The sequence below is a fragment of the Prionailurus bengalensis genome, chromosome E3 (assembly GCF_016509475.1).
Source record: "Prionailurus bengalensis isolate Pbe53 chromosome E3, Fcat_Pben_1.1_paternal_pri, whole genome shotgun sequence".
Classification (NCBI taxonomy): Eukaryota; Metazoa; Chordata; class Mammalia; order Carnivora; family Felidae; genus Prionailurus; species Prionailurus bengalensis.
The window spans coordinates 3,250,749-3,274,368 of NC_057357.1; the positions used below are offsets into that span (position 1 = coordinate 3,250,749).

At 42.3% G+C, this 23,620-nt stretch overlaps 1 protein-coding gene across 1 annotated transcript in view; it reads left to right on the forward strand.

The window, feature by feature from the left end:
• Positions 1 to 375: 375 nt before the first annotated feature.
• Positions 376 to 23,620, forward strand: part of SDK1 (sidekick cell adhesion molecule 1) — an 883,215-nt gene continuing 859,970 nt past the window's right edge. Inside the window, exon 1 of the mRNA XM_043561368.1 lies at positions 376 to 622. Within this exon, the coding sequence (XP_043417303.1) occupies positions 376 to 622 (247 nt within the window). The remainder of the gene's footprint in view (positions 623 to 23,620) is intronic.

Below are 23,620 nucleotides of genomic sequence, written 5' to 3' on the forward strand. Positions count from 1 at the left end.
GGCGCGGGCGGGCGGCGCGTGCGGCCGGGCTGTGAATGGGGCGCGGCGGTGGCGGCGGAGGGCGAGCGCCGGCGCGCGGGCGGGCGCACTTTCTCCTCAGCGCCGGGCGGGGGCGGCGGCGGCGTCTCCTCCTCCTCAGCGCCCGCCGGACCCTCCAGGAGACGCGGCGCGGCCCGGGTGTTCCGGCCGCGGGGGCGCTGGGGGCGGCGTGACGGCAGTTCACCCCACTGACAACTTCTCCTCCGCCGCGCCCCTCTGCCGCCCCCGGCCCCCGCACCTGGCCGCTCGGCCGCCGGCCACCGCCCGCCCGTCCCGCTCGCGGGGCCCGAGGCCGGGCGCGGGCGGCGGCGGCGGCGGCGGCGGCCGCTCCTCAGCATGGCCCGGGGCGGCGGCGGCGGCGGCGGCGGTGGCGCGGCGGGCCCGGGGCGGCCGCGATGGTCCCCGCCCGGCCCCGAGCGGCGGCGGCGGCGGCCCCGGGGAGCCCGCGCGGCGCCCGAGAGCCCCGGCCGGGACGCGGGGGAGCGCGGCGGGCGGCCGGCGACAAAGTTGAGCGCGGGCCGGCGGCGCGGATGGTGGGCGCTCCTGGCGCTGCAGCTGCACTTGCTCCGGGCGCTGGCTCAAGGTAGGCGCGGGGCCGGGGCGGCGGGGCCGGGGCGGCGGGGCCGGGGCGAGCCGTCGGGGCCGCGTGGCGGGCAGCTGCCCTGCGGGCTGTGTCGCCGGCGGGAGCGGAGCCTTGCGGTCCCCGCCGCCCAACTTGGAGCCGGCCGCTCGTCGGAGCCCGGCTTCTCCGCGCGGCCGCAGGGGCGCGGCGCCGTCCTGCCGGGGTCCCGAGCCCCGGGGCGGCGGCCACACCGCCGGGAGCCAAACTTCGGGGTGCCCGCGGCTCTGCTCTCCCCGCGCTCCCGGAGAGGGCGCAGTGGGGGGATCGAGGAGGGGGGCGGCAGCTCCGCGAGCCGCGCTCGCCCCCTCCGTCCGGGTCCTGGTAGGAACCCGTTTGGCCGGAGCATCCTTTCCCGGGAAGTTGGCTTCGCCGGAGAGGGATGAAGGGAAAGCGAACGGCGGGCAGGCGGCGGTCGCCCAAGACCTCCTTTCGGGCGAGGTCTTCACAGCCGGGGCGCGGGGCCCTGCTGCTGTTGGCAGCTCTGGGGAGGGTGGTTTTGGGGTTCCTCGGCCGTGCGGGGGGGGGAGGGGGGGCACATGCTGGCTGTCGCGGGAAGGGACGGGACTGACGGCCGCGGGCGCCCCCACTTCACCAGCCGTGCGCAGCGGCCGGCGGAGACGCTCCCCACGGCGTGCGGTGGCACAGCCGGGACGTGGTCACGTCTAGGCGGGACGAGCTCGGCGCTGCCGTCCGGGACTTGAACTAGTAACTCCGGCTTTCCTGCTGGGCGCTGACCTGACGTTGTGCGCCCTGTGGCCCTTCCCCGCCCCTCCCCGACGCTTTCGTAACCCCCGCCTTCGGGGTGTGCTGCGTGGAAGCCGGTGGCCGGGTTCGCGGTTCACGTAACTCCCCGCGTTACTAGGAGGATTCTCGTCGCAGTTGTGTGCGCGCGCGTGCTTCGGTTTGCCCGGTGACCGACTGGGGTAGGAAAGCGCTTCTTAAGTCATTTTGTGAAACGGGGTCTGTGGGTTGCTAGAGAAGCCAGGTTCGGATGAAGAAATCTGAATCACTCAGGCATGACCTTAAAGATAGAAATGGTCTTTATTAAAAAAAAAAAAAACAACAAAACAAAACACAACAACCAGTGAATTGCACTTTGCAGTAAGCCCCGTCTGTACGTTTGCACATTTGAAGATGTGTGCACACGTTCAAAAGGTGGGGGAGGAGGAATCTGATGGTTTTGTTTTGAACTCTGTTGCAAGGATTTCAAGTTCTCAGTGGCACTGTGAAGGCTGTAAGACGTGTCGCTTTTTTTACAGCTGTAATGTTAATGAAAATGCATAATTAAAATGCACTAAGGCAACGCTTAAACTTTGTTAGGACGAAATATTTTATTCCTTGTTGGAAGTGAAAACGCGGGTACTTGTTTTCCATTTATATGGTTTATGCAAGTGTACAGGTCTTTGAGTGTAAAATTTCAAATGGGTTGTCACAAATCTTAAATTCATTGACAGGCTTCTGTTCTCTGTGCTCTGTGAAATGTGTAATATATCCATCATTTTTTATATCATATTGAAAATTCATATTACTGGGGAGATGTCACCATTTGACAAAAGCTCATGTATCTTGAAAATGAAAATTCTGGCGCTGCTATAGAGATTTCTGATGGGATGATGAGTTGGTCACATGCAAGGGAATATATTCTTGTGAATCTTATCAGATGAAATGTAACATTCTAAATGGAATACTTAACACTAAGCTGGAACTTGTCCTAAGTACCATATTACAGTGGAGCTAGGTGAAGCGATTCCTAATTTCTCTGTAATTGTTTTTCTCGTAACCGTGTTTTACGGGGTTAGGCTTGGTTGTGAGATTTTGGGAGAAAAGTGCAACGCTGACTAGTAAAACTTAGGTCTAGTTACGTAGCCTAAGTTACATAATTGGCCATTATGTGAAACACCAGGTTCAGATGTTCGAAATATCACTTTAATGTGTCTTGGGGTTTCTTTCTAACACCATAGTGAAAATTTCTCGAGTTATACTCTGCTTATCGGGGTGTGTGTGTGTGTGTGTGTGTGTGTGTATGTGTATGGGGTAACTCTAGTTTCCTAAAGACCTGAGTCTTTAATGCTCAAGGGCAGGTGGCAATGCACGCTTTCTTTACATTGCCCACCGAGGAGCCAGACATAAGTGTCTTAGAGGGACGCCTTCTGAGATGAAGGATGGCTGGGTCGTAAGTATCACATGCGTGAAGTCTGTGGTGCCTTAGCTTTAGTGCTAGACCTTTGACAGGGTTATTGATTCTGGTAATGTTTAGTACAGCCTCCTATGTTCAGTATAGCCTCGTGTGTTAAGAGTTTTCATTCATCAAGCTGAGAGGGGTAGGAGTGCCCTTCTCCGTTATTGCTTTGGGGTTGATTATAGTTCTCGGTTTCTCCTTTGGAGTTATTTCCAGTCGCCTAGATTGATGGTTCTTGGACTTTGGTGTGCATCAGAATTACCTGGGGAATTTGGTGACCCTGTAATGCCACAGCTTGCTTTCCAGGTGATTTTGATACACACCAGAGTTGGAGAACACGGACTTTGATTGCCTGAGGTCTTTTCCTTACTCCAGTCACCTGCTGCTTTCCTGGAGTCTCTAACCCCACGCTTGTTGAACTTGGGTATGCATTGGAATCACCCGGGAGCTTTCAAACACTGAAGCCTGGATGTCATTCCCAGAGTTTGAGGTTTGACCTGGGCATCGGGTTTTAAAACTCCTCAAGTGTTCCTAATGTTCAGCCAAGTTTGAGAATCTTTGCTCTAACCCTTTTAAATGAGATCACATGACCCCATTTCCCTTTTAACCTTGTTGCTGATCTTGTGGTTCTGTAGTACACTACTGCCCCCCTCCCCCAATTCCAGTGACCTTCATACACTTGGAACCTTTTTCACTTAAACTTGTTCCATGTTTGTGATCCTAAACTTTGAAGTTTCTCCCTGATTTAATTAGCCTTTCATCACTCATTCTGTTCCTACTGTTGAGCTCCTACTTTGTGCCAGTCTGGGATATGCTTCAGAATCACTGGTGAAATTCAAAAATACTGTTCTCTGGGCTCTGCCTCTGACTGGGAGGATCTCTGGAGCACGAATGTGTGCATTCAGTAAAGCGCTATCACTTCTCCAGGTGATGCTTGTATCTTTAGTATCACCTGTGGTTTTACTCTTGTGTTGGTCAGTCCTATAATCTCGCTCTGTTCTCTGTCATCCTCAGTCCGACTTCGTGTGGTCTGGATGCTTATCTGGATCCTTGCCTGGACCACTTTTCTCAGGCCAATCCCCAGCCTTGGGTTAGATCTTCTAATTAGGCTTCTCTGCCCCCGGTTTGCTGGAAAAATCACAAAACTGTGCTAATTGGGTTTGCTGCAAATCTAGCTTCATTTTGGGGCCTTATTTATGTTCTTCCAGACACGTTTGGTTTCACCTTTTCCTCTTACATCTTGTACCCCCTTTCTCTTACAACTTTGTAATTTGAGTTTCATTTGGTAACTTGAGTTCCAGGCTACCTGCTTCACTGGAGAGTCTTCATAGAGAGTGCTACACTTAGTAAGTGCTCAGATACTTACTGATTAAATTTTATTAGGCCACTGCATGTTTAACAGATGGCAACTGGCCACTTGGTTGGTAACTGTCTTGTAAATCCAGTAATAAGCAATTATCACCCTCTATGCGGCCTTATGTATAGCCACCTGTAGCTAACCTTTTTAGAGCCCTTCTTATGTGCAGGGCACTAAGTGCTTTCTAGGTAGGCTCATTTACTCTTGACAACAACCCCTGAGAGGTAGGTAGCATTTGGTACTCATGGTACCTGTGGGGAAACTGAGGCACTGAGCTGTTAACTAAGTTCCTGAGACTAGTAGTGATGGAACAAAATGGAAAGCAGGCTGCTTGATCCACAGTCTGTGTCATAACCACTAGGTTGGAGTGCCTCCCATTGTAGCCCGTGCTTTAGGTGGGGAGGGAGCGCAGTCAGAGCAATACCGAGGAAAGATGGTGGTTGGTGTTTCTAAATACTGTATTGGACCTCACATTTCAGGTTACCTTGTTTACTGTTGTTACATTCCATTAGACAATTTGGAAAATAGAGAAGAGGAGATAGGCCTAGACCTCTCCATATACCCATTCCTCTCCCATAATAAAATGATGGTTGCCATTTCACACAATTTTTTTTTCATACTGTAATCCTCAAATTCCAGTTGAGAATGGGTTGTGGTAGTCTGTTGGCGGATTTGAACACCCCAGAATTGACCACTAGGAGCGTACCAACCATTTCTTTGAGGGACAGTTGGGAAATGACTATCTGCATTCAGGTACATGTAGTTAAGTCCTTCAAATGAAAATAAAGAGGTGGGGCTTATAAGGTACAGAGTTTTTGTTGCTTCACCATGCCTTTTATATAACCTCAGTTAATTGTTAGCTACATACTGGGATTATACCTAGCTAGGAAGTTTCCTGTGCCCTTAAATATTGGGGTAAAACAAGATGGAACTCTGACAAGTAATGTAATTAAGTGGAATCAAATAAGATGTTATCTACCAGTTGCCTTTGTATTATTTGCACTCCTTAGAGTCCTTTCATACATTTTTTAAAAAATTTATTTTGAGAGTGAGCACGTGAGTGTGCAGGCAGAGAGGGGGAAGAGAGAATCCCAAGCACACTCCTCACCATTAGAGCCAAGTCTGACACAGTGCTCTAACTCACAAAGTGTGAGGTGGTGAACTGAGCTGGAATCAAGAGTCAGATGCTTAACTCACTGAGCCACCCAGGTGCCCCCTTGCATATTTTTTTGTTGTGAAACATGGACTTGGGCCTCTAGGTGTCTCCTTGATCAGAGACCAGTAATGTTGGTTGACCGAATCTTGAGAATGGAACAGACACAGAGTGAGTAGGAAAACATAGAAGCTGGATTTTGACGAGGTCACACTTGAAATTTCTGCAAGAAGTAATACAAGCAGTAGTTTGAAGAGCGGACCCTTGAAGTCCAACTCCGTGAAAGGTGAGTAAAACTGAGGGTGGGGAATAAAAATCAGGTTGAGAGGTATAGTGTAAAGAGGAGTTAAAATAGAATTATTTCCAAAAAAGTAAAGATGTTTTAAGTTTTATTCGTTTAAATATTCCTCCTAAGTCATGGTACGTTTCTACCTAATGTAATTGAGCATTTCAATTTGTATAGTTTTTTTTTAATTGTAATTAGAGTCCAACATACCTATAAGGTATTTTCTTAAATTTCTCCCTAAATTGGTAAATCCCTTTCAATAAAAACAAACATGAGTACCCGTGATCCCAACAGACCAATAAATTTTGTCAGCTGGGACAGAAAATGGCTCCTCCTGCCATCCTTTTGTATTAGCCTATGAAATTAGTCTCAAGTTTTCTTGTTTTTGTTTTTAATTATTTTCAGGAGAGCACAAGCCAGGGGAGGGACAGAGAGGGGGACCGAGGATCCAGGGTGGGCTCTGCGCTGACAGGCTGACAGCCTGACAGCAGCAAGCCTGATGTAGGGCTCGAACTCAGGAACGGGGAGATCATAACCTAAGCTGTAGTTGGATGCTCAACCGACTGAGCCACCCAGGTGCCCCTAGTCTGAAAGTTTTCAGTGAATCTCTGAAATGCAAAAGCCTATCAGAGTCGGACAGAGACTTATCTGGCACTTACTTATCCCATGTCTGAGACCTGTGCGGGAGAAATAAATTATTTTTCGAACTTCATTCTATTAATGCTATTCTTGATGTATTCAAATATAAAAATGGATGAATGATGTTATGGGAGCCCTGCTTTAGGAAACTCCAGTTACTTATATATTTGCTATTGTAGTCTTTAGGTAGTTGGGCCTCTTGACAGGCAGCTCTAAAGCTAGAGACTCATTGCCTTAGCCTGGCCCCTGGCCCCGCCGTCTTTTGTGGGTATTGTGGGGATGAGGATACTTTGGTAAAGTTTTGCTAGAAACATGGATGTGGTGAATGGAAAAGGCTTTGAGCTGTGTCTGTAGACGTTTTTATTTCATTCTGTAGCTAACTTGTATTAAGAGCAAGTCTGTTAGTCTCTCTGAGTCTGTTTTCTCACCTGTGAAAGGAGGGGGTTAGACTAGATCCTCTCAGTCATTCTGCCTGATTCTCTGATCTTTTGTATGTTGTCTTATACTTCGTGCCGTTTACCAGACTCTGTGTGTCTCCTATCTGGGGATTCTATAACTCCGTATGTCTTAGCTCTTAGAACCTAATTCTCCTTTTACTTTTGCCAGGGTATTTACAATGTCAAAGACAACTAAGATGCAATATAGTATTTCTCCTGCTGTCTAACACGTGATGTATTTACTCTAGCCTGAAAATGGTTCCTGTTCAAAACTTTAGGTTCTGTAAAATGAATTAGTGCCATAATTTATCAGTGTAAGCCTGCAGTTTGGAGAAATAAATTTCCTTAAAATTATGAAATGCTTATTTATTTAAATGGCTGGAAGAAGAAAGGGCAAGAGTAATTGAAATCTACTGGAGGTAATGCAGAGAAATTTTAAAAGATAGGAGATAGTGATGATACAAGAATGCTTATATTTATAGGATAGTGACCATCAATAATTTAAAAAGATTGGTAGATGGTGTTGATATTTCTGTGCTCAACTGAATGTTACATTGGTTAATTGTATTCCTTAGGACTTTTAGTAAGTCAAAAGGCCCTCAAAATTAACACAACTATTTTTTCACTTTAACAGGCTTAGCTGGCACTCTATTGATATACAATGTCTAGTGAAGATAACAGCTATCAATTCAATTTCTTGACAGCCTGTGTCAGTCAAGTAAATCTATTTACTGATCTTTGCAGATTAGCTTGTTGAACATGGGCTAAGACTATAGTTTCTGCACTGTTTTTAGCTTTGCTAAGTATATATTTTTTAATTGACAAGGCCAGCCTTTGGAGATACGGACTGTAGAGAATGGGCTAGACTTGTGGGCCTATATTGTTACATAGACAAAATCAGCCTCTGGTGCAGTCTTCTGTTGCTTTTTCTCCCTTTCAGAACTCTTTGTATTCTGGACATGATTCCTTCTCGTAAGAGGTTTGGAAGCTGTCATATATGTAAGTGTGGTTTTACGAAGATGAATTATCTTTCCAAGAAAAAAAAGACCTAGGGAGGTAACCAAAGAATGGCTATGGCTACTTGAAAAGTAGTTACTTTTATAAGGAGTAATTGGTGGTGGGAATTGTAGCAACCCGAGTAGATGACTAGATAGGAAAAATTTAGATTTGGGTTAAGGAGGGATTTCTTAGCTTGTGTCACATAGGTATAATGTATCCTACCTTACATTAAGGATGATTATCTCCAGAGGTGGTAGTTTCTGTGGGTTCTTCAGCGATCCTTAACTTATTTTGTGTATTTATGGGTTTCTCATGAAGGAGGGCCTGTTTTCAAAGTGAAGGTCAGTTCTACCTTGTCTTCTCCCTCTATTTTACATGTGGTGGAAAAAGAACAGATTTTTATTTTGTGGACCAAGCCCTTCTATACGTTGGATGTCAGTGTTGATTTAATACATGAACCACCAGATGGCAACAGAAAAAGTGTTTATAGAGGATATAATCTGTAGTTTCCACAGCTAATTTTTTGCCTTCCTTGGTTAACACTACTTCACAGCATACTTATGTAATAAAATTTTTGGCTATGAGCAAGGTGAGTTAATAATACCTGATAATGCAAATCACAACCAGAAAATAGAATAGTGCTAAGGTATTACTGGAAGAAGACATTTTCTTGACATGAACACATGTATAAGCTATTAGCCAGAGGGAGTGGGTTTTGAAATATGCAACTTTATGATTTATATTATTGTATAGTCCTGCTTTTCTAATTTTGTTGCTCAGCAGTTAGCTTCATGGTAAGCTGTGATGATTTGCAGAATGTAAAAAAAAAAAAAAAAAAATGGCTCTTACCCTACAGCATTTTATGTAGCACCTTTAAAAGGATACATGGGTTTATAAGCATTGAACTTGTTTATATATTTTCTGGCCAAAGATATCTTTACTTAATGTAGAATTTGTTTTATTTTTGCCACATCCCCTTTTTCTAAGAGGGTCTTGTTGGCTCTTCTAAGGTTTTTTGTTTTTGCTTTTGTTTTCTTTTTTCTTAGCTAAGGCTCTTGGCCGCAAGCTAGAAACTCAGTCTGAACTACTTAAAAGATTTCATTGGAGGCATCCTGGGGTATCACAGTGTAACAAGAAGGATACCTTGAAACTTGACAAATTTAGGATTCAGCTCCACGTTGGGAATAACTAGAGCCAAGTGTTTCAAAACCTCTCAGGTATTGTCCTGTCATCCTCTCCGGTTGCTTCTCTTCCTGTGTTGGTGTACCTCTTGACTGTCACTGAAAATTGACCTTACCTTTGTGACTGAAACCCAGATATCATCAGTCTTTGCATTTCTAATGCTTCAGAACCTGAAATAAAAGATGGACTTAAAACTTTGGCCCAGAATCGAAAATCTGTTAAATGGTCAGATTAGTATCATAAAAGCATTACCTTGACAAGGGGAAAGAGCATTTTGGTTGCAAAACTGAAAGAATGGGGAAAACTGGAATAAATGTCTATAGACAAGTTAGGCTGTATCAGCAATTGAGTTGAGAGAACGTAGTAGGTGAGACTAGGTTGGTAGTGTTGTTGGAGATGGACTGATGTGGATGGAGTAGAGAAAGACTTGGGAGACCAAAAAATCAAACCAGAAGAAGGACAGGATTTGGTAATAGGTTGGTTATGGAGGGTGAATGAAAATGTGTCCCGGGTGATGGTGAGGTTTTTCTGGCTGGCATGACTCATTGGTTAGGGCGGTCATTTGCTGAGGTTGGACCGCTTGAGTTTGGGCAGTATGATCATGTTTTTGGTTTTGGATATATTAATGCGAGGTACTTTGGAGGCATCCAAACAGCTGTTAAGGTGGTGTTGGATATGCGTTTTTCAATCAGAGGTGAGGTCTGGGCTTTTACTATAAATACTTGTGGTGAAGGTATAGCATATTTTTTAAGAGGATGGGATTGCCATAAAATTGACTCAGCCACTTGCTAGCTGTGCTTCCTAGGGCCGGCTACTTAGTCATCTTTAAGCATTATTTCTCATCCCTGAAGTCAGTATAGTAATTGCGCCTGCTTCATAGAGCTGCAGTGAGGATCAGTTGGTATGGTTGCAGACAAGGTGTTTAGCACCTTGCCAAGTACATAGCACACGTCCAGTCAGTTTTAGGTTGTGGTCTTGTTATTTACACTCTTGTGGACAGGAATCCTGCCTCCTTTACCTTTTCTTTTCCCATAGGACTAGATACTAATGAGCCACTGTAGGATAGAGTGGGATGTGTGAGCAGTTGATAGGACTACAGGATAGTGATAGCGATGCCTGAGACTGGCTTGATAAAGCGGGGGAGGAAGAGATTGGGGTGATGGGAGTGAGTTAGAGAATGATGGTGATAATGCTGGAGTAAGTGTCTGAACTGGGTGATAGTAGGGTGGAAAATTGGAATGGTATTGCTGAAGACAGGTGAAAAAGATGAGAGCCAAGAACAGGCCTTTGGATTTGTTGATGAGGCAGGAAATGTTGATACTTTGAGTATAATTTCACTAGAGTTGTAGGACTAGGAAGCAGATTGAAGTTGATTACAGAATGAATGGATAGTGAGAAAATGGAATCAACAGGTGTTCTTTGTTGAAATTTTCTTTCTGTTGAAACTCAAGAAAAAACAACTATGAAGGCATTTGAAGTGCATAGTGGCAAAATGATCTTAAAATGCTTTGGGAATATTTGCTTCTTCCCATTTGAAAACTGTTTTCAAGGCTGAAAAAAAGTTAGCTGTTGTCATCTGGCAAGATGCTGAGTAATCCTCACGATTCTCTGAAGTGATCATTTCATTTTCATATTTTGTGGCCATTTCAGGTTTCTAGCAATATTGCCAGCAGAGCTGATTGATCTAGGGCACTTACACCCCTACCCTGCTGCAAACACCTAGAAACTGGATAAAATAAACTAAGGACGAACAAAAGCATTCCCGAGCCCGATAGGCCAGGAAATCCTATGTGCCAAAAGTGAAAGAACTCACAGCCAAGTTGTAATTAGGAACTAAAGGCTTGCCTTGGTTTCAGATCTGGATGTAGGTTCCAAGGGTTGGTCCTGAGGATGTCATGAAGCAGCAGGAGACACGGCCTTAGCTCTCCATGAAGAAGGAAGTTGGAGTTGAGGTCTTGTTACATAAAACCTTGAAGGGTGTCCCACCTGTGGACAGAAAAACCTAGTTAAAGAAGTGTAAAGAAACGTGGTCTTCCTGGGGTTGTACATAATTAGAAATAAACATCTGAATCCCAAAGCACTGCATTATATTGAGGTGGGTTAAAAATTTAACATTTCTTACAGTGTGACTAACCCTTAAGCTGAGAAATTAGCATGAAATGTGGTACAGAACTGGAAACAAATGGAGCCCTTAGAAACAGATGTGAAACTCTTCTGCAGAGCAAATGAAAAATCTAGGATTCTCAGTAGAAACAGTTCATGCTGAAGATGAACTTGCAATAGGGTGCCTGGGTAGCTCAGTTGGTTAGGTGTCCGACTCTTGATCTCACTCAGCTCAGGTCTTGGTCTCAGGGTTGTGAGTTCAAGCCCTGCATTGGGCTCTGTGTAGAATGTGAAGCCTACTTAAAAACAAACAAACAAACAAACAAAAAAAACCCATTTGTAATTAAAAAAAAAATCACCAGCCAACAAGGAGATGAATCAGTACCAAGGAGAGTGGGCAGGTGTTTTACGTGTTTTAAGGAGAATTGGTACTCCAGGAGGTGCTCCTGGGATATAAGCCAGAGATTCCTTGGTTAAAATTATTAGAGATACAACAGGTAAGACTGTAATAAAAGAATATCATAGAAGAAGATCTGGAAAAGGTCCAGAGAGAATTTACAGAAATGAAAATTAGGGTTTTTAAAAGTAAACTCAGTAGACAGGTGAAACAGCTGAGTAGATACAATTGATGAGAAAACTACTGATTTTTAAGGAGATCTGAGGAAATTGCTTGGAATAGAATACTGAAGGTTAAAGAGATGGAAAATGAGCAGTTAAGACTCATGAACTTTAAATTTATTTTTATTTCTTTTCTTTTTTTTTTTTTTAACGTTTATTTTTGAGACCGAGAGAGACAGAGCGTGAATGGGGGAGGGACAGAGAGAGAGGGAGACACGGAATCGGAAGCAGGCTCCACGCTCTGAGCCATCAGCCCAGAGCCCGACGCGGGGCTCGAACTCGCAGACCGTGAAATCGTGACCTGAGCTGAAGTCGGACGCTTAACCGACTGAGCCACCCAGGCGCCCCTATTTATTTTCTTTTTAGAGAGTGCATGTGAGCAGGGGGAGGGGGTAGAGGGTGAGGCAGAGAGAATCTCAGGCTCCATGCTCAGTGTGGAGCCCAGTATGGAGCTAGATCCCACGACCCTGGGATCATGACCTGAGCCGAAATCAAGAGTTGGCTGCTAAACTAACTCAGCCACCCAGGCACCCCAAGACTCCAGAACTTTCGTAGGAAAGTCTAGTACTACCTTCTGCGAGCTTCCAGGAAGAGGAAATAGTGGAAGGGATGCTATCTGAAGATATGCTTGGAAGTTTTCCATAATAAATGCAGAGCTTGAATCCTGAGTTCCAAGAAGTTCAGTGAACTCCAAGCTGGCTAAATAAAAAGAAATTTATACTTAGACCTGTTGTAGGTGAAACACTAGAAACAAGACAGAAGCAACCTGAGGGAAGCCATTGTCTAGACTGGCAGGCGTTTTGTTTGTATCCATGTAAAGTGATATTCAGGAGTAAGTGAAATAAAGCCTTTGTAGATAGACAAAGTTGATCACTTGTAGACTTGCTGGAGGAAGTATTAAAAGGTAGCTTTTTACGTTTATGTTTTTTACTTCAAGAAGAAAGAAATTGAAACCAGAAGGAGGGAATGAGATGCAAATAGCAAAGTGTACGTTTTTAGGAAGCAGTCCCTCCAATTTATTACATGCCTTGTGGTTTGAGAAAAGTGAACATTAGCTCCCACTGATACTATGGAGTGGACAGATTAAGTGGGAGGGCAGCAGAGTTCATTCATTTAGTGCTTACTGAGGGCTTTCAGGGAGCAAGGCACTGTGTAAAGCAATAACGGTACAATGATTAAACCAGTTCCTTCCTTCATGGAGCTTATTGCTTATTGAGGAGGAGACACGGTAACACATAAAATACAGTACAGTTGATTGTGAAGAGCCCTTTAAGCCATACAGAGCGTTCAGAATGTGAGAGATGAACTTCATCAGGATTTAGGGATACAAGTAGGCAGGTCATGTCAGAGGATGTCAGAGTAGGACTTGGGGAACACAGATGAAGGATTCAGGTAGAAAGAAACTGAGCAACAGTGAGGAATTCAGTGTCTCGATAATGACAGGTTTTTGCTGATAAAAGGACACTTTGCAAAATGACCTTCTTTACAGTCCAAATTGGGGTCTTAGCTGTGAAAAAAATTTATACTTGGCTCTCAGGGAGTTAGATTAAATTCACAAGGAAAAATTGTTTTTAACATTTAAAAATAAGAGCATACATAGGAACATAGTTAAGGTATAAAAGAAGCTCAGTGAGTGAGAATTAATGGAAGGTGAGAATGTATACGTTGTGGTTTTGTGGCAGCTTGATATTGTTAGCTGGTTGTTGTTAACAAACTCCCGGACTTTGAAAATTACTTAAAGCTAGTATCTTGGAGTATTCTAGGTAGAAAAGCAAAGGTCATCTGTATCTCTAACTGCTGTTCCCTGTGGAATCAAAAGTATGAAACCTAAGTTGTAATATGCTTCTGTGTTGATGGAGATGGAATGAGTGAAAATTTATGATTTAGCATTTCATTAACTTCAAATGCAGCTTAAAGTTTTTTTTTTGTGAAACCACAGTTTATTTGCTTTAAAAGTTCTTTCTTGGGTAAATAAACTGAATTTCATCATAGGTGTTATTGACAATAAACATGTTAGTAAAAAAAAAAAACAAACAAACAAACCAAAAAACAAATAACCCCAGCCAAACCTCCCTTTCCCCTTGACTTTTCCTAACTCAGCTAGTGAGGAAGCATTGGGAGTCCTGATCTGCTCTCTCATTCCCCCATTTTAGGGAACAAGTTGGGTTGGTTGGAGTCCTATCTCTATGTGTGGTAGTAGCAGGTGACCCTGACCAAAATGATGGGGATCTGAGTTTTTCTGGCGTCTTTTCTAGGGGCTGATGCGGTGTAGACAAATTGCTGTGCTGTGTTTGTATTAAGCGTGTTGTAGAAGTGGATCTAATTGGCATGGAAAAATGTTCAGAATACATTACGTGAAAGATGAGGTTACATAGTGTGCTTTGTGCAAGGTGATAGCTTGTCTTTACTGAATGCTCCTGCATTGCGCCCCGTGATAGGGCCTTTCTACACAGAATCTTGTACAAAGGAAGAAATTAGGGTGTAAAGAGGTTAAGGTCACCACTTAATAAGTGGTGGAACTGGGTTTTGAATGCAGGTTTGGTGCACCCCAGAGCCCCTGCCCTTAGTCCTTGCAGTGTGCGGCCCCTCTGCAGTGACCTGAACGCACGTGGTGGGAAATTTCTCTGATGATGTCATTTAGACACAAGTAAACGGGAAAGGGGCTTGGACGCAGCACACCAAGATGTTAGTAGCAGCTGTCTCTTGGTGAGTAAAAACGTGGATGTTTTGTTTTCTTTGACTTTGCTCTATTTTCTGAAGGTCTGTAATGGGGCTTCGATTGCTTTTGGAATAATACAAAATCTTCTAGAAAAGTGGAGATTTAAAAAGTAAAGGGTATATAATAAGTCAGAAACAGGAAGCTCTTTTATAATCTATGCAACGAGTATGAAACAATGTGAACGCTGTGTTTATCTGTGTTACAGGAAAATTTTCTGAATGCTGTAACTTTCAAACACAGTAAGCATTTATAACTTTTTAAAAAATTATGAAAGCAATTATTTACTATAATGTGGTATAAGTGGGTTTTAGGAGGACTGTGTATTAAAGTAGTTTAGTGGTTTAGGCTGAGATTCCATTAATGGGCACCTGAGATTTTGGTGTGTTTTTCTTTTGGAGGGAACATAAATGATTGTGTTGGGCCTTATTTTCTTCATTTACTTGAAAAGACCTACAGTATCGTAAATTAGGGACTCCCTGTAAGAGCAGAAGCTTGGGGTGCCTGGGTGGCTCAATTGGTTAAGCACCCGACTTGTGGTTTTGGCTCAGGTCACGATGTCACAGTTTGTGGGTTCGAGCCCCACGCTGGGCTCTGTGCTGTGCATAGCATACTTGGGCTTCACTCTCCCTCCCTCCCTCCCTCCCTCCCTCCCTCCCTCCCTCCCTCTCTGCCCCTGCCCTGCTTGCACTGTCTCTGTCTCAAAATAGATAAACCTAAAAATAAAAAAGAAAAGTCAAAACAAAAACTCCTGTGAAAGATGGATGGATAAACACATTTGTACCATCGATTTCTGGTTAGTGCTGCTTAATCTTTATTTTATGACTCTCCTGTCAAATTCTCCCGGTAACAACTCTGGTATCAAATCAATAAATGGAAGTTCTTACGGTATTAAGTACAAAAATTTTGAAGCATGTACTTGAAAATTAGGAGTGATTTTCGGTAAAATATTTTACATAAATTAAGAAGTTAATACATTTATATTAAATGCAATATAAATGTAAATTAGAGTGTTAGGTATGAGTGTGGTAGTGTAGTAGGCTACAGTTAGGGTGGCACCTGGCTTACAGAAATGTACTGTTTTCTGGGAATGGCCCCGGTACACAGCAGGGGCCTCCATTGGCCATTTTTCTGCTGTATCATCTCTTGAAGTGTTCTCGTGATGCTCGACTTCTGCATCCTCAGAGCTGCCCTGCTTCTTGCCTGTCCTGAAGTTGGGATGTTCAGCTTTTCCTTGAGTCTGTTTTTCAGCATATCCTCCTTTTTGCTTGAGCTGGTCAGAGTTGATTTTCTTTGAGCAGATGGTATTCAAACCTTTTAAAAGACGGGGCATGGTGCTTAATAATCATTACCAATAATATTGAACCATGTAAATAAATTATAGAAGTTCTAAAAGGAAATACTTCAGGGCAAGCAAAGGAACATATGTTGATTCTGAATAGGCATTTTATTCAATGAACTACAACAAATGAAACTGGTCTTCGTGTGTTTTGATTTTGTTTTCATCTTCCCACTTTCCAGACTAATTGGGGAGTGGGAATTCTTTTTCCTAACCTTGCTTTAGATGCTTCTGTGCCTTCAGTTTCCTTCCTCATTTCTGCAGCTCAGCTCTGTTGTGTAGCTGTGTTCCCTGGGCCTGCCAGGGGTGGGCCCGCCTTCACTCCATCCTCTATGTCCACTGATGATTTCCGAGTGGACTTGTTTCTTCCCTGTCGCACTAACGTTTCCGACCTGCAGTCTTTCCTCCCATGTTCACAGGAGTTCGTTTCCTCTTTCAATGTGTGGCAGCACGTTTGGTCCATGTTGAGGATGTGTGAGCGGTGTTACTAGGCACTCTTCATAGTGATGACATCTAGACAGTATGCTTGACTAAAATAGGTGTGCCTTTATTTGTAAATTTTTAAATTTTATTTAGCCTTGATAAGGAGAGGCTTAAGGTATCCTTCATCATAGAATTTTAGCTTTTATAGTTCCATTGTGTTTTATTATGTAGTGCTTTTTCTTGTGAAAAATTACATGAGTAGGTTAAAAGGTCATGCCATGCCAAAGTATGTGTAGTGAACAGGCTTTTCTTTTCTGATCCTCAGTCACCTGGTCCTCTCTGAAGTCATCACTGTTCCAGGTTTGAATATTGTTTCATTGATTTTTTTTTGCGTATGCAACAATAGATATTTTTTCTTCCAGCCCTTTGACTTTATGCAAAAGGTAGCGTACTGTTACGTTGGAGACTGGCCTCAGCATACTTGTCCCTTTTCACTTAACACTGTGACTTCAAGATCATTTCATAGTAGCACGTGTATGTATCTATCTCATTTTTAAATGCATGGAAAATGTGCTTTTAAGCCCTTGCCAACAGTGTAGTGGCATTATAACATGATAGTGTCATGAGTTTTAGAGGTGGGTTAAAATCCTGGCTTTGCCCTTGATGAGCTTTGTGATCTCGGGCAAGTTACATAACCTGTGTTTCAGTTGCTCCTTTATAAAATGAGAAGTTAGTATCTCTTCAGGAGGGTTTTGTAAGCATTAGAAGAAATAGCGTATGTAAAGCCTTTAGCACAGTGTCTTGCTTAATAAATCATAGCTATTATTGTGCTCATTAATAGATCAAATGAACGCCTAATGTGTTTCTCCTTCCTCCACTAAAATAATATACACAGAAGGCATTACATATTTCTTGACCTTTTAACTTAACCTTGATTGTCCCTTCTTCTAATCCATTGTTTGTATTCTTTCCCTCTTCCCTCCCCATCCTTTGCCCAACAAATAACATTAGGTATTTCTTATACTTTTTGAGATTTCTTGGTTTGTTGATGACTTTACTGACCTATCATATCATCTCTGTCATTGCATTAAGTACTATCAGTTGTAGTTTATTGTAAAACCTCACGGAGAAGGAATATTTCTGTTGATACTTCAGAGCGAATTTAATGTCAGCATTTGAAATTTTTCAAGTCACCTGGCATAATGATTCTTTTTGTGTCTGGGACTTCAGCTGGGATAGAACTGAGATTTGGATACAGATGGCAACCGGTAGAGAGTCATAAATGTGGGGCTGATACTCCACAGAAGCACTTCAACAGTGTGGGCCTATCTGGGGCCGGTCCTAGGAGGCCAGTCCATAGGGCCAATCGTGACTGGGGAGAGTATGGGGAAGATGGGGATACAGCCCCATTGTTCCCTAAAAGCTCTCAGGATAATGGTAAGTCCAAGGCATTGGGGCCACATGGGGTATGCAGGGTGTGGTGTGTACAAAATAGAAAAATATGATGTCTCTAAACTAGGTGAGCTGCCTTAATAAGCTATTTTGATGTTCTGCTTCAGGGTACAAGAAGTCTAACTGGGAATCCCCCACCCTTTTCACAGGGGATGCCTGGTTCTCACTTAACAGGGGTCTGTCAAGCAGTCATGCTTGGAGGAGTCAGGATGCTTGGAGGGAGTTGAGTGCCTGTAAGAGCATCTGGGGGCTTAGACCTGGTGAGTTTAAGGTACTAATTCATATCCGTGTGATTTCCATCTGTACACACCAGCTGGTGTGATCTAAGCAAGCCAGCTTACATTTTGGCAGTTTGTTCTGTGGTTTTTTGGCTTCTTGGTGCTGATAGGTTTTCACTACTTGGATGATGGATATATACTGTTGGCTTTTATTCTTAATGTTTTTGTCCCTTTGTTTATCCTTGTATGCTGCAGTGGAGAGCAAGAATCGGTTATCTACTCCCAAGGTACTTAGTAATGGCTTGCATGTCGCTGGTCTGCTTATTGCCAACTCAAATCACCTGTCGGCTGTGGAACTATAATCATGGAAGGAAATACATAGAAATACAGCACTTAAACCACATTTGAAATGTTCTGTTCAAGAACTTCACTTTTGTGCTGTTTCTAGGTATTAAAAGTCCGATTTCCTTTTCCATTTGCCTAAGTCTAACCTAGTCTTAATAATCCTTTATTCCCCATTTACTTTTCTGAAAATTTGAACATTTAAAGAGGTGATGGCTTGACTATGTACCAAGGCTTTCTGAGGGAGAGAGAAAATGAGTTTCTCTTTGCTTAATAGAATAGCCCAGAAGTGGTGAGAGGATTATGGTGTGGTAGAATCACGATTCTTCTGCCCTTTTGAAACAGTTCTTCCACGTTGATTGCCCCTTCTCCTGTTCTTTTCTGGCATGTGGGATTAAGACACTCCAGGTGTTTCTGCCTCACACACAAATTCCCCGCTCTTGCTCCCCAGCTCCCTTACTTGCATAGACACACGGAAAGAGTTAGACCTTCTAGACATCTGATCCTAATTTCCAGACATTTTTGCCCTCCTTTGCAATTAGAGCTTTCTTCTGTTTTTTTTTTTCTCCCTCTATAATTTATTATTTTACACATAAAGCCTTGAAGTCTACAGAGAAAGCTACATGTAAACTAAAAAAATGTTTTTATATTATACAGAATAAGATCTCAAGTTGCTTCCTAGCATTCAGAACTGTCTCTCTCAGTGTTAGAGTTCTTCCTTGGAAAAAGGAGTCTTGTTTAATATTGGTTGATTTTTTCTTGTGGTTGGCATATGAAAACCCTAAAGATGGGACATGGACTAATTTTTGTTCTTAACAAATAAGTCACCAGAAATCAGATCTGGTGCCAGTTCATGGTCTTTGTAGTCAAGTATCTTAGATATCTTAAGCAGATGCTCAGTTTAAATACTAGTTGTTACAACCATCTCAAAATAAGTGCTCCTTGAGGGTAGGTAATTTGTTCAGTTACTGATCTGTGTTAAAAGAAATAAGATCTTTTGTGTATTTTTTGCTGCTTCTAGAGCAAGACAAAACTTTTCATATAATGTTGAACTAGACAAAAAGTGTTGAAAATGGTTTTGGTATATCTCCGGAATTAGAGAAATCAGTATGTGGGCACTATCAGGGAAAGTGACTTAAAATGTGACTCCTAAGGCAAAGCACTCTGGCTTCAACCCTGTGCTTGACCAAAATTGACTGTAGCCTGTAGACTGACAGAGGATCATGAAATTCTTGAAATTTCTGTATTTTTCCTCTGAAATTTAACTTTTCCTAATATAACACAGGATTTAGTGATACATTGCCATTTTAAAATTTTAAGGTATTTCGAGGCATATCAACTGAAGTCTCTTGAAATGGAAAGTAAGTAAATTTGTATTGTGAAAAGAAAACTTTTGAAACTCAATCTTAAAAAATCGAGAAGGATGCTGATACCATGGAATTTGACAGTTTTCTCAGAAGCCTCAAAATCAAAGTAAAAATGAATTAGACTCCTCTTTAATTTCTGGGCTCACTTAATTTGAGTTTATTTCAGAGCATATGAGGTTTCTTGGACTGCAGTTTAGATGAGGGAATCCTGGGTCATCAGCCTGTGGGCAGTGAGCTGTGGCCCCTTCTGGTGTCCCCTGGCTCCAGGGGTTCAGCCCCAGACAGTGATTCAGATGCATCTGGCAGAACCTGCAAGAACTCCAGGCATTTCCTTGATTGACGCTGAATCAGTGTAATGATCAATTTACATGAACAGCAAGCTGTGTTTTTTTTTCTTCCAGTTTTGAGAAATAATGGACATTCATTTCATGCGTAAATTTAGGATATACAGCATGATGGTTTGATTTACATATATGTGAAATGACTATTGCTGTAGGTTCAGCCTAACATCCATCCGTCTCATATAAAGGAGAAATGAAAATTTGCTCCTTGTGATGAGAACTCTTAGGATTTGCTCTCTTGACAGTTTTCCTGTTTATCATAGAGCAGTGTTAACCGTAGTCATCATGTTGTACATTACATGTCTAGTATTTCCTTTTATTACATGCGTTTCAGGCTTATAGCTTTATCATTAGAAAATACACACTACAGAAACATCATCACCGGAAATGTTTCCGTTTATCACTGTTCACTTGACTTCCTTCACCCATTTTGCCCCAGCCCCTTCCCCTTTAGTAACCATCAGTCTGTTCTTTGTATCTGAGTGTATTTTGTTCATTTGTTTGGGATTTTTTTGGATTCCACATAGGACTGAAATCATACGGTATTTGTCTTTCTCTGACTTAGTGCATCATCCCTTCAAGGTCCATCTATGTTGTTGCAGATGGCAGTGTTTCATTGTTTATGGCTGAGTAGCAGTCTGCTGCATACATCTATCTTCTTCATCTATCCATGGACACTTAGGTTCTTTCCATATCTTGGCTGTTGTAAATAATGCTGTAATTAACATAGGCATCCATGTATGTTTTTGAAGTGGTGTTTTGGTATTCTTTGACTAACTACCCAAAATTGGAATAGCTGAGTCATATGGTAGTTCTGTTCTTGAGGATTCTCTGATATTTTCCATAGTGGCTTCACCAATTCACAATCCCATCAACAGTGTGTGAAGCCTTCCTTTTCTCCATGTCCTCTCCAACACTTGTCATTTCTTGTGTTTTTGATAATAGTAGTTCTAATAGGTGTAAGTTGGTATGTCATTGTGGTTTTAATTTGCATTTCCCCAGTAATTAGTGATGTTGAGTGTCTTTTCATATACCTGTTGGCTATTTTTATGTCTTCTTTGGAAAATGTTGTTGAATTGTATAAGTTCTTTATATTTTTGGGGCATTACCCCCTTATCAGTTACCTGGTTTGCAAGTATCTTCTCTCATTAAGTAGGTTGCTGTTTTGTTTTGATGAGGTTTTTTTTTGCTGCACAGAAGCTTTTTTAGGTTGACATAGTCCTGTTTGTTTATTTTTGCATTTGTTTCCCTTTAGAGTCAGATCCACAAAGATGTCAACAAGACTGATGTCAGAGAGCTTACTGCCTATGTTTTCTTCTGGGAGTTTTGGATCTTACATTCAAGTATTTAATCCATTATGAGTTAATATGTATATGATGTAAGATAGTGGTCTAGTTTCACATTTTACATGTTGCTGTCCAATTTTCCCAGCACCATTTATTGAAGGAGGCAGTCGTTTCTCTCCTGTGTGTGGTTGGCCCTTTTTGGTAGGTAGATTTATTGTTCATACTTGTGTGTGTTTATTTCTGGTCTCTTAAATCTATTATATTGAGTGTGTGTGTGTATTTATTTATCAATACCATACTTTTAAAATTACTGTAGCTTTGTGGTATGCTTTGAAATCTGGGAGTGCACACAAGAGTGAAAACATAAGGTATCTGTCTTTCTCTGTATGACATATTTCACTTAGCAACAGAAGACCAATGGGGGAGGGGGAGAAAAAAAAAAAAGCTAGGGAGGTAGCCAAACCATAAGAGACTCTTAAAAACTGAGAATAAACTGAGGGTTGATGGGGGGTGGGAGGGAGGGTAAAGTGGGTGATGGGCATTGAGGAGAGCACCTGTTGAGATGAGTGCTGGGTGTTGTATGGAAACCAATTTGACAATAAATTTCATATATTAAAAAAAAGAAATCTGGGAGTGCAATACCTCAGCTTTGTTTTGCTTTCTCAAGATTGCTTTGGCTGTCCAGGATATTTTGTGGTTTTATACAAATCTTAGAATTGTCCTAGTTCTAAGAAGTGTGGCATTGGAATTTTGATAGGGATTGTATTGAATCTGTAGATTGCTTTGGTAGTATGGACATTTTAACAGTATTCTTCTAATCCATGAGCATGGAATATCTTCCCATTTATTTATGTCGGGTTGAATTTCTGTCATTGTGTTCAGTGTGCACCGGTCTTCCACCTTCTCAGTTAAATTTGTTCCCAGTTGTCTTATTCTTTTTGGTGCAATTGTAAATTGGATTGTTGTCTTAATTTCTCTTTCTGAGGCTTTGTTACTGCTACATAGAAACACTGCAGATTTCTGGGGTGCTTGGGTGGCTCAGTTAAGTGTCTGACTCCTGATTTTGGCTCAGGCCATGATCTCCTGGTTTGTGAGATCCATCCCTGCATCAAGCTCTGCACTGACAGCACAGAGCTTACTTGGGATTCTCTCTCTGCTTCTCTTGTTCTTCACTTGTGCTTGCATGCATGTTCTCTTCTTTTCTGTCTCAAAATAAACATTAAAGAAAAAGAAACACTAGGACACCTGGGTGGCTCAGTCGGTTGAACGTCCGACTTTGGCTCAGGTCATGATCTCACAGTCCGTGAGTTCGAGGCCCGTGTCGGGCTCTGTGGTGACAGCTCCGAGCCTGGAGCCTGCTTTGGATTCTGTGTCTCCCTCTCTCTCTGCCCCTAACCCACTCTCATCCTGTCTCTGTCTCTCTCAAAAATAAACAAACATTAAACAAAAATTAAAATTAAAAAAAAAAACACTGCAGATTTCTGTATATTAGTTTTGTATTGTGCAAGTTTTCTCAATTCATTTGTTCTGTGTGTGTATTCTTGAGGGTTTTCTATATGTAGTATTATGTCCTCTGCAAATAGTAACAGTTTTACTTCTCCCTTTCCAGTTTGGATGTCTTTTATTTCTTTCTCTAGCCTAATTGTTGTGGCTAGGCCTTCCACTACTGTCTTGAATAAAATTGGCAAGAGCGGACATCCTCGTCCTGTTTCTGTTCTTACAGGAAAAGCTTTCAGCTTTTCATTGTTGACTATAACATGACCTGTAGGATTGTTATATATGGCCTTTATTATGTCGAGGTATATTTGCTCTACCCACTTTGTTGAGAGTTTTTGTCTTAAATGGATGTTGTATTTTGTGAAGTGCTTTTTCTGCATCTATTGAGATGATCATGTGTGATTTTTATCTTCAATTTTGTTAATGGATGTATCATGTTGACTTGGGGGATGTTGAACCATCTTTGCATCCCTTAAATAAAGCTCACTTGATTGTGGTGTATGATGCTGTTAATGCATTGTTTGATTTGGTTTGCTGGTATTTTGTTGAGGATTTTTGCATCCCAGTCTTCATCAGGGATGTTGGCCTGTAATTTTCTTTTATTGTGGTGTCCTTGTCTGGTTTTGGTATAAGGGTAATTTTGGCTTTGTAAAGTGTATTTGAAAGCTTTCCTTCCTCTTCAGTATTTTGGAAAATTTTGACAAAAATAGGTACTAAATCTTAATTGAATATTTGGAACAATTCATCAGTGATGCTGTCTGGTCCTGAACTCTTGTTTGTTAGGAGGTTTTTGATTACTGTTTCAATCTTCTCACCAGTCATCAGTCTACTAAAATTTTCTTTATGATTCAGCCTTGGAAGATTGTTTCTAGGAATTTATTCCTTTAGGTTGTCCAGTTTGTTAGTGTATAATTGTGGTAGTCTCTTAGGATCCTTTGTATTTCTGTGGCATCAGTTGTAGTTTTTCCTTTTTTTTTTTTAATAGAGCATGCATATGTGTGTGAATGAGCACAAGTCCGGGAGGG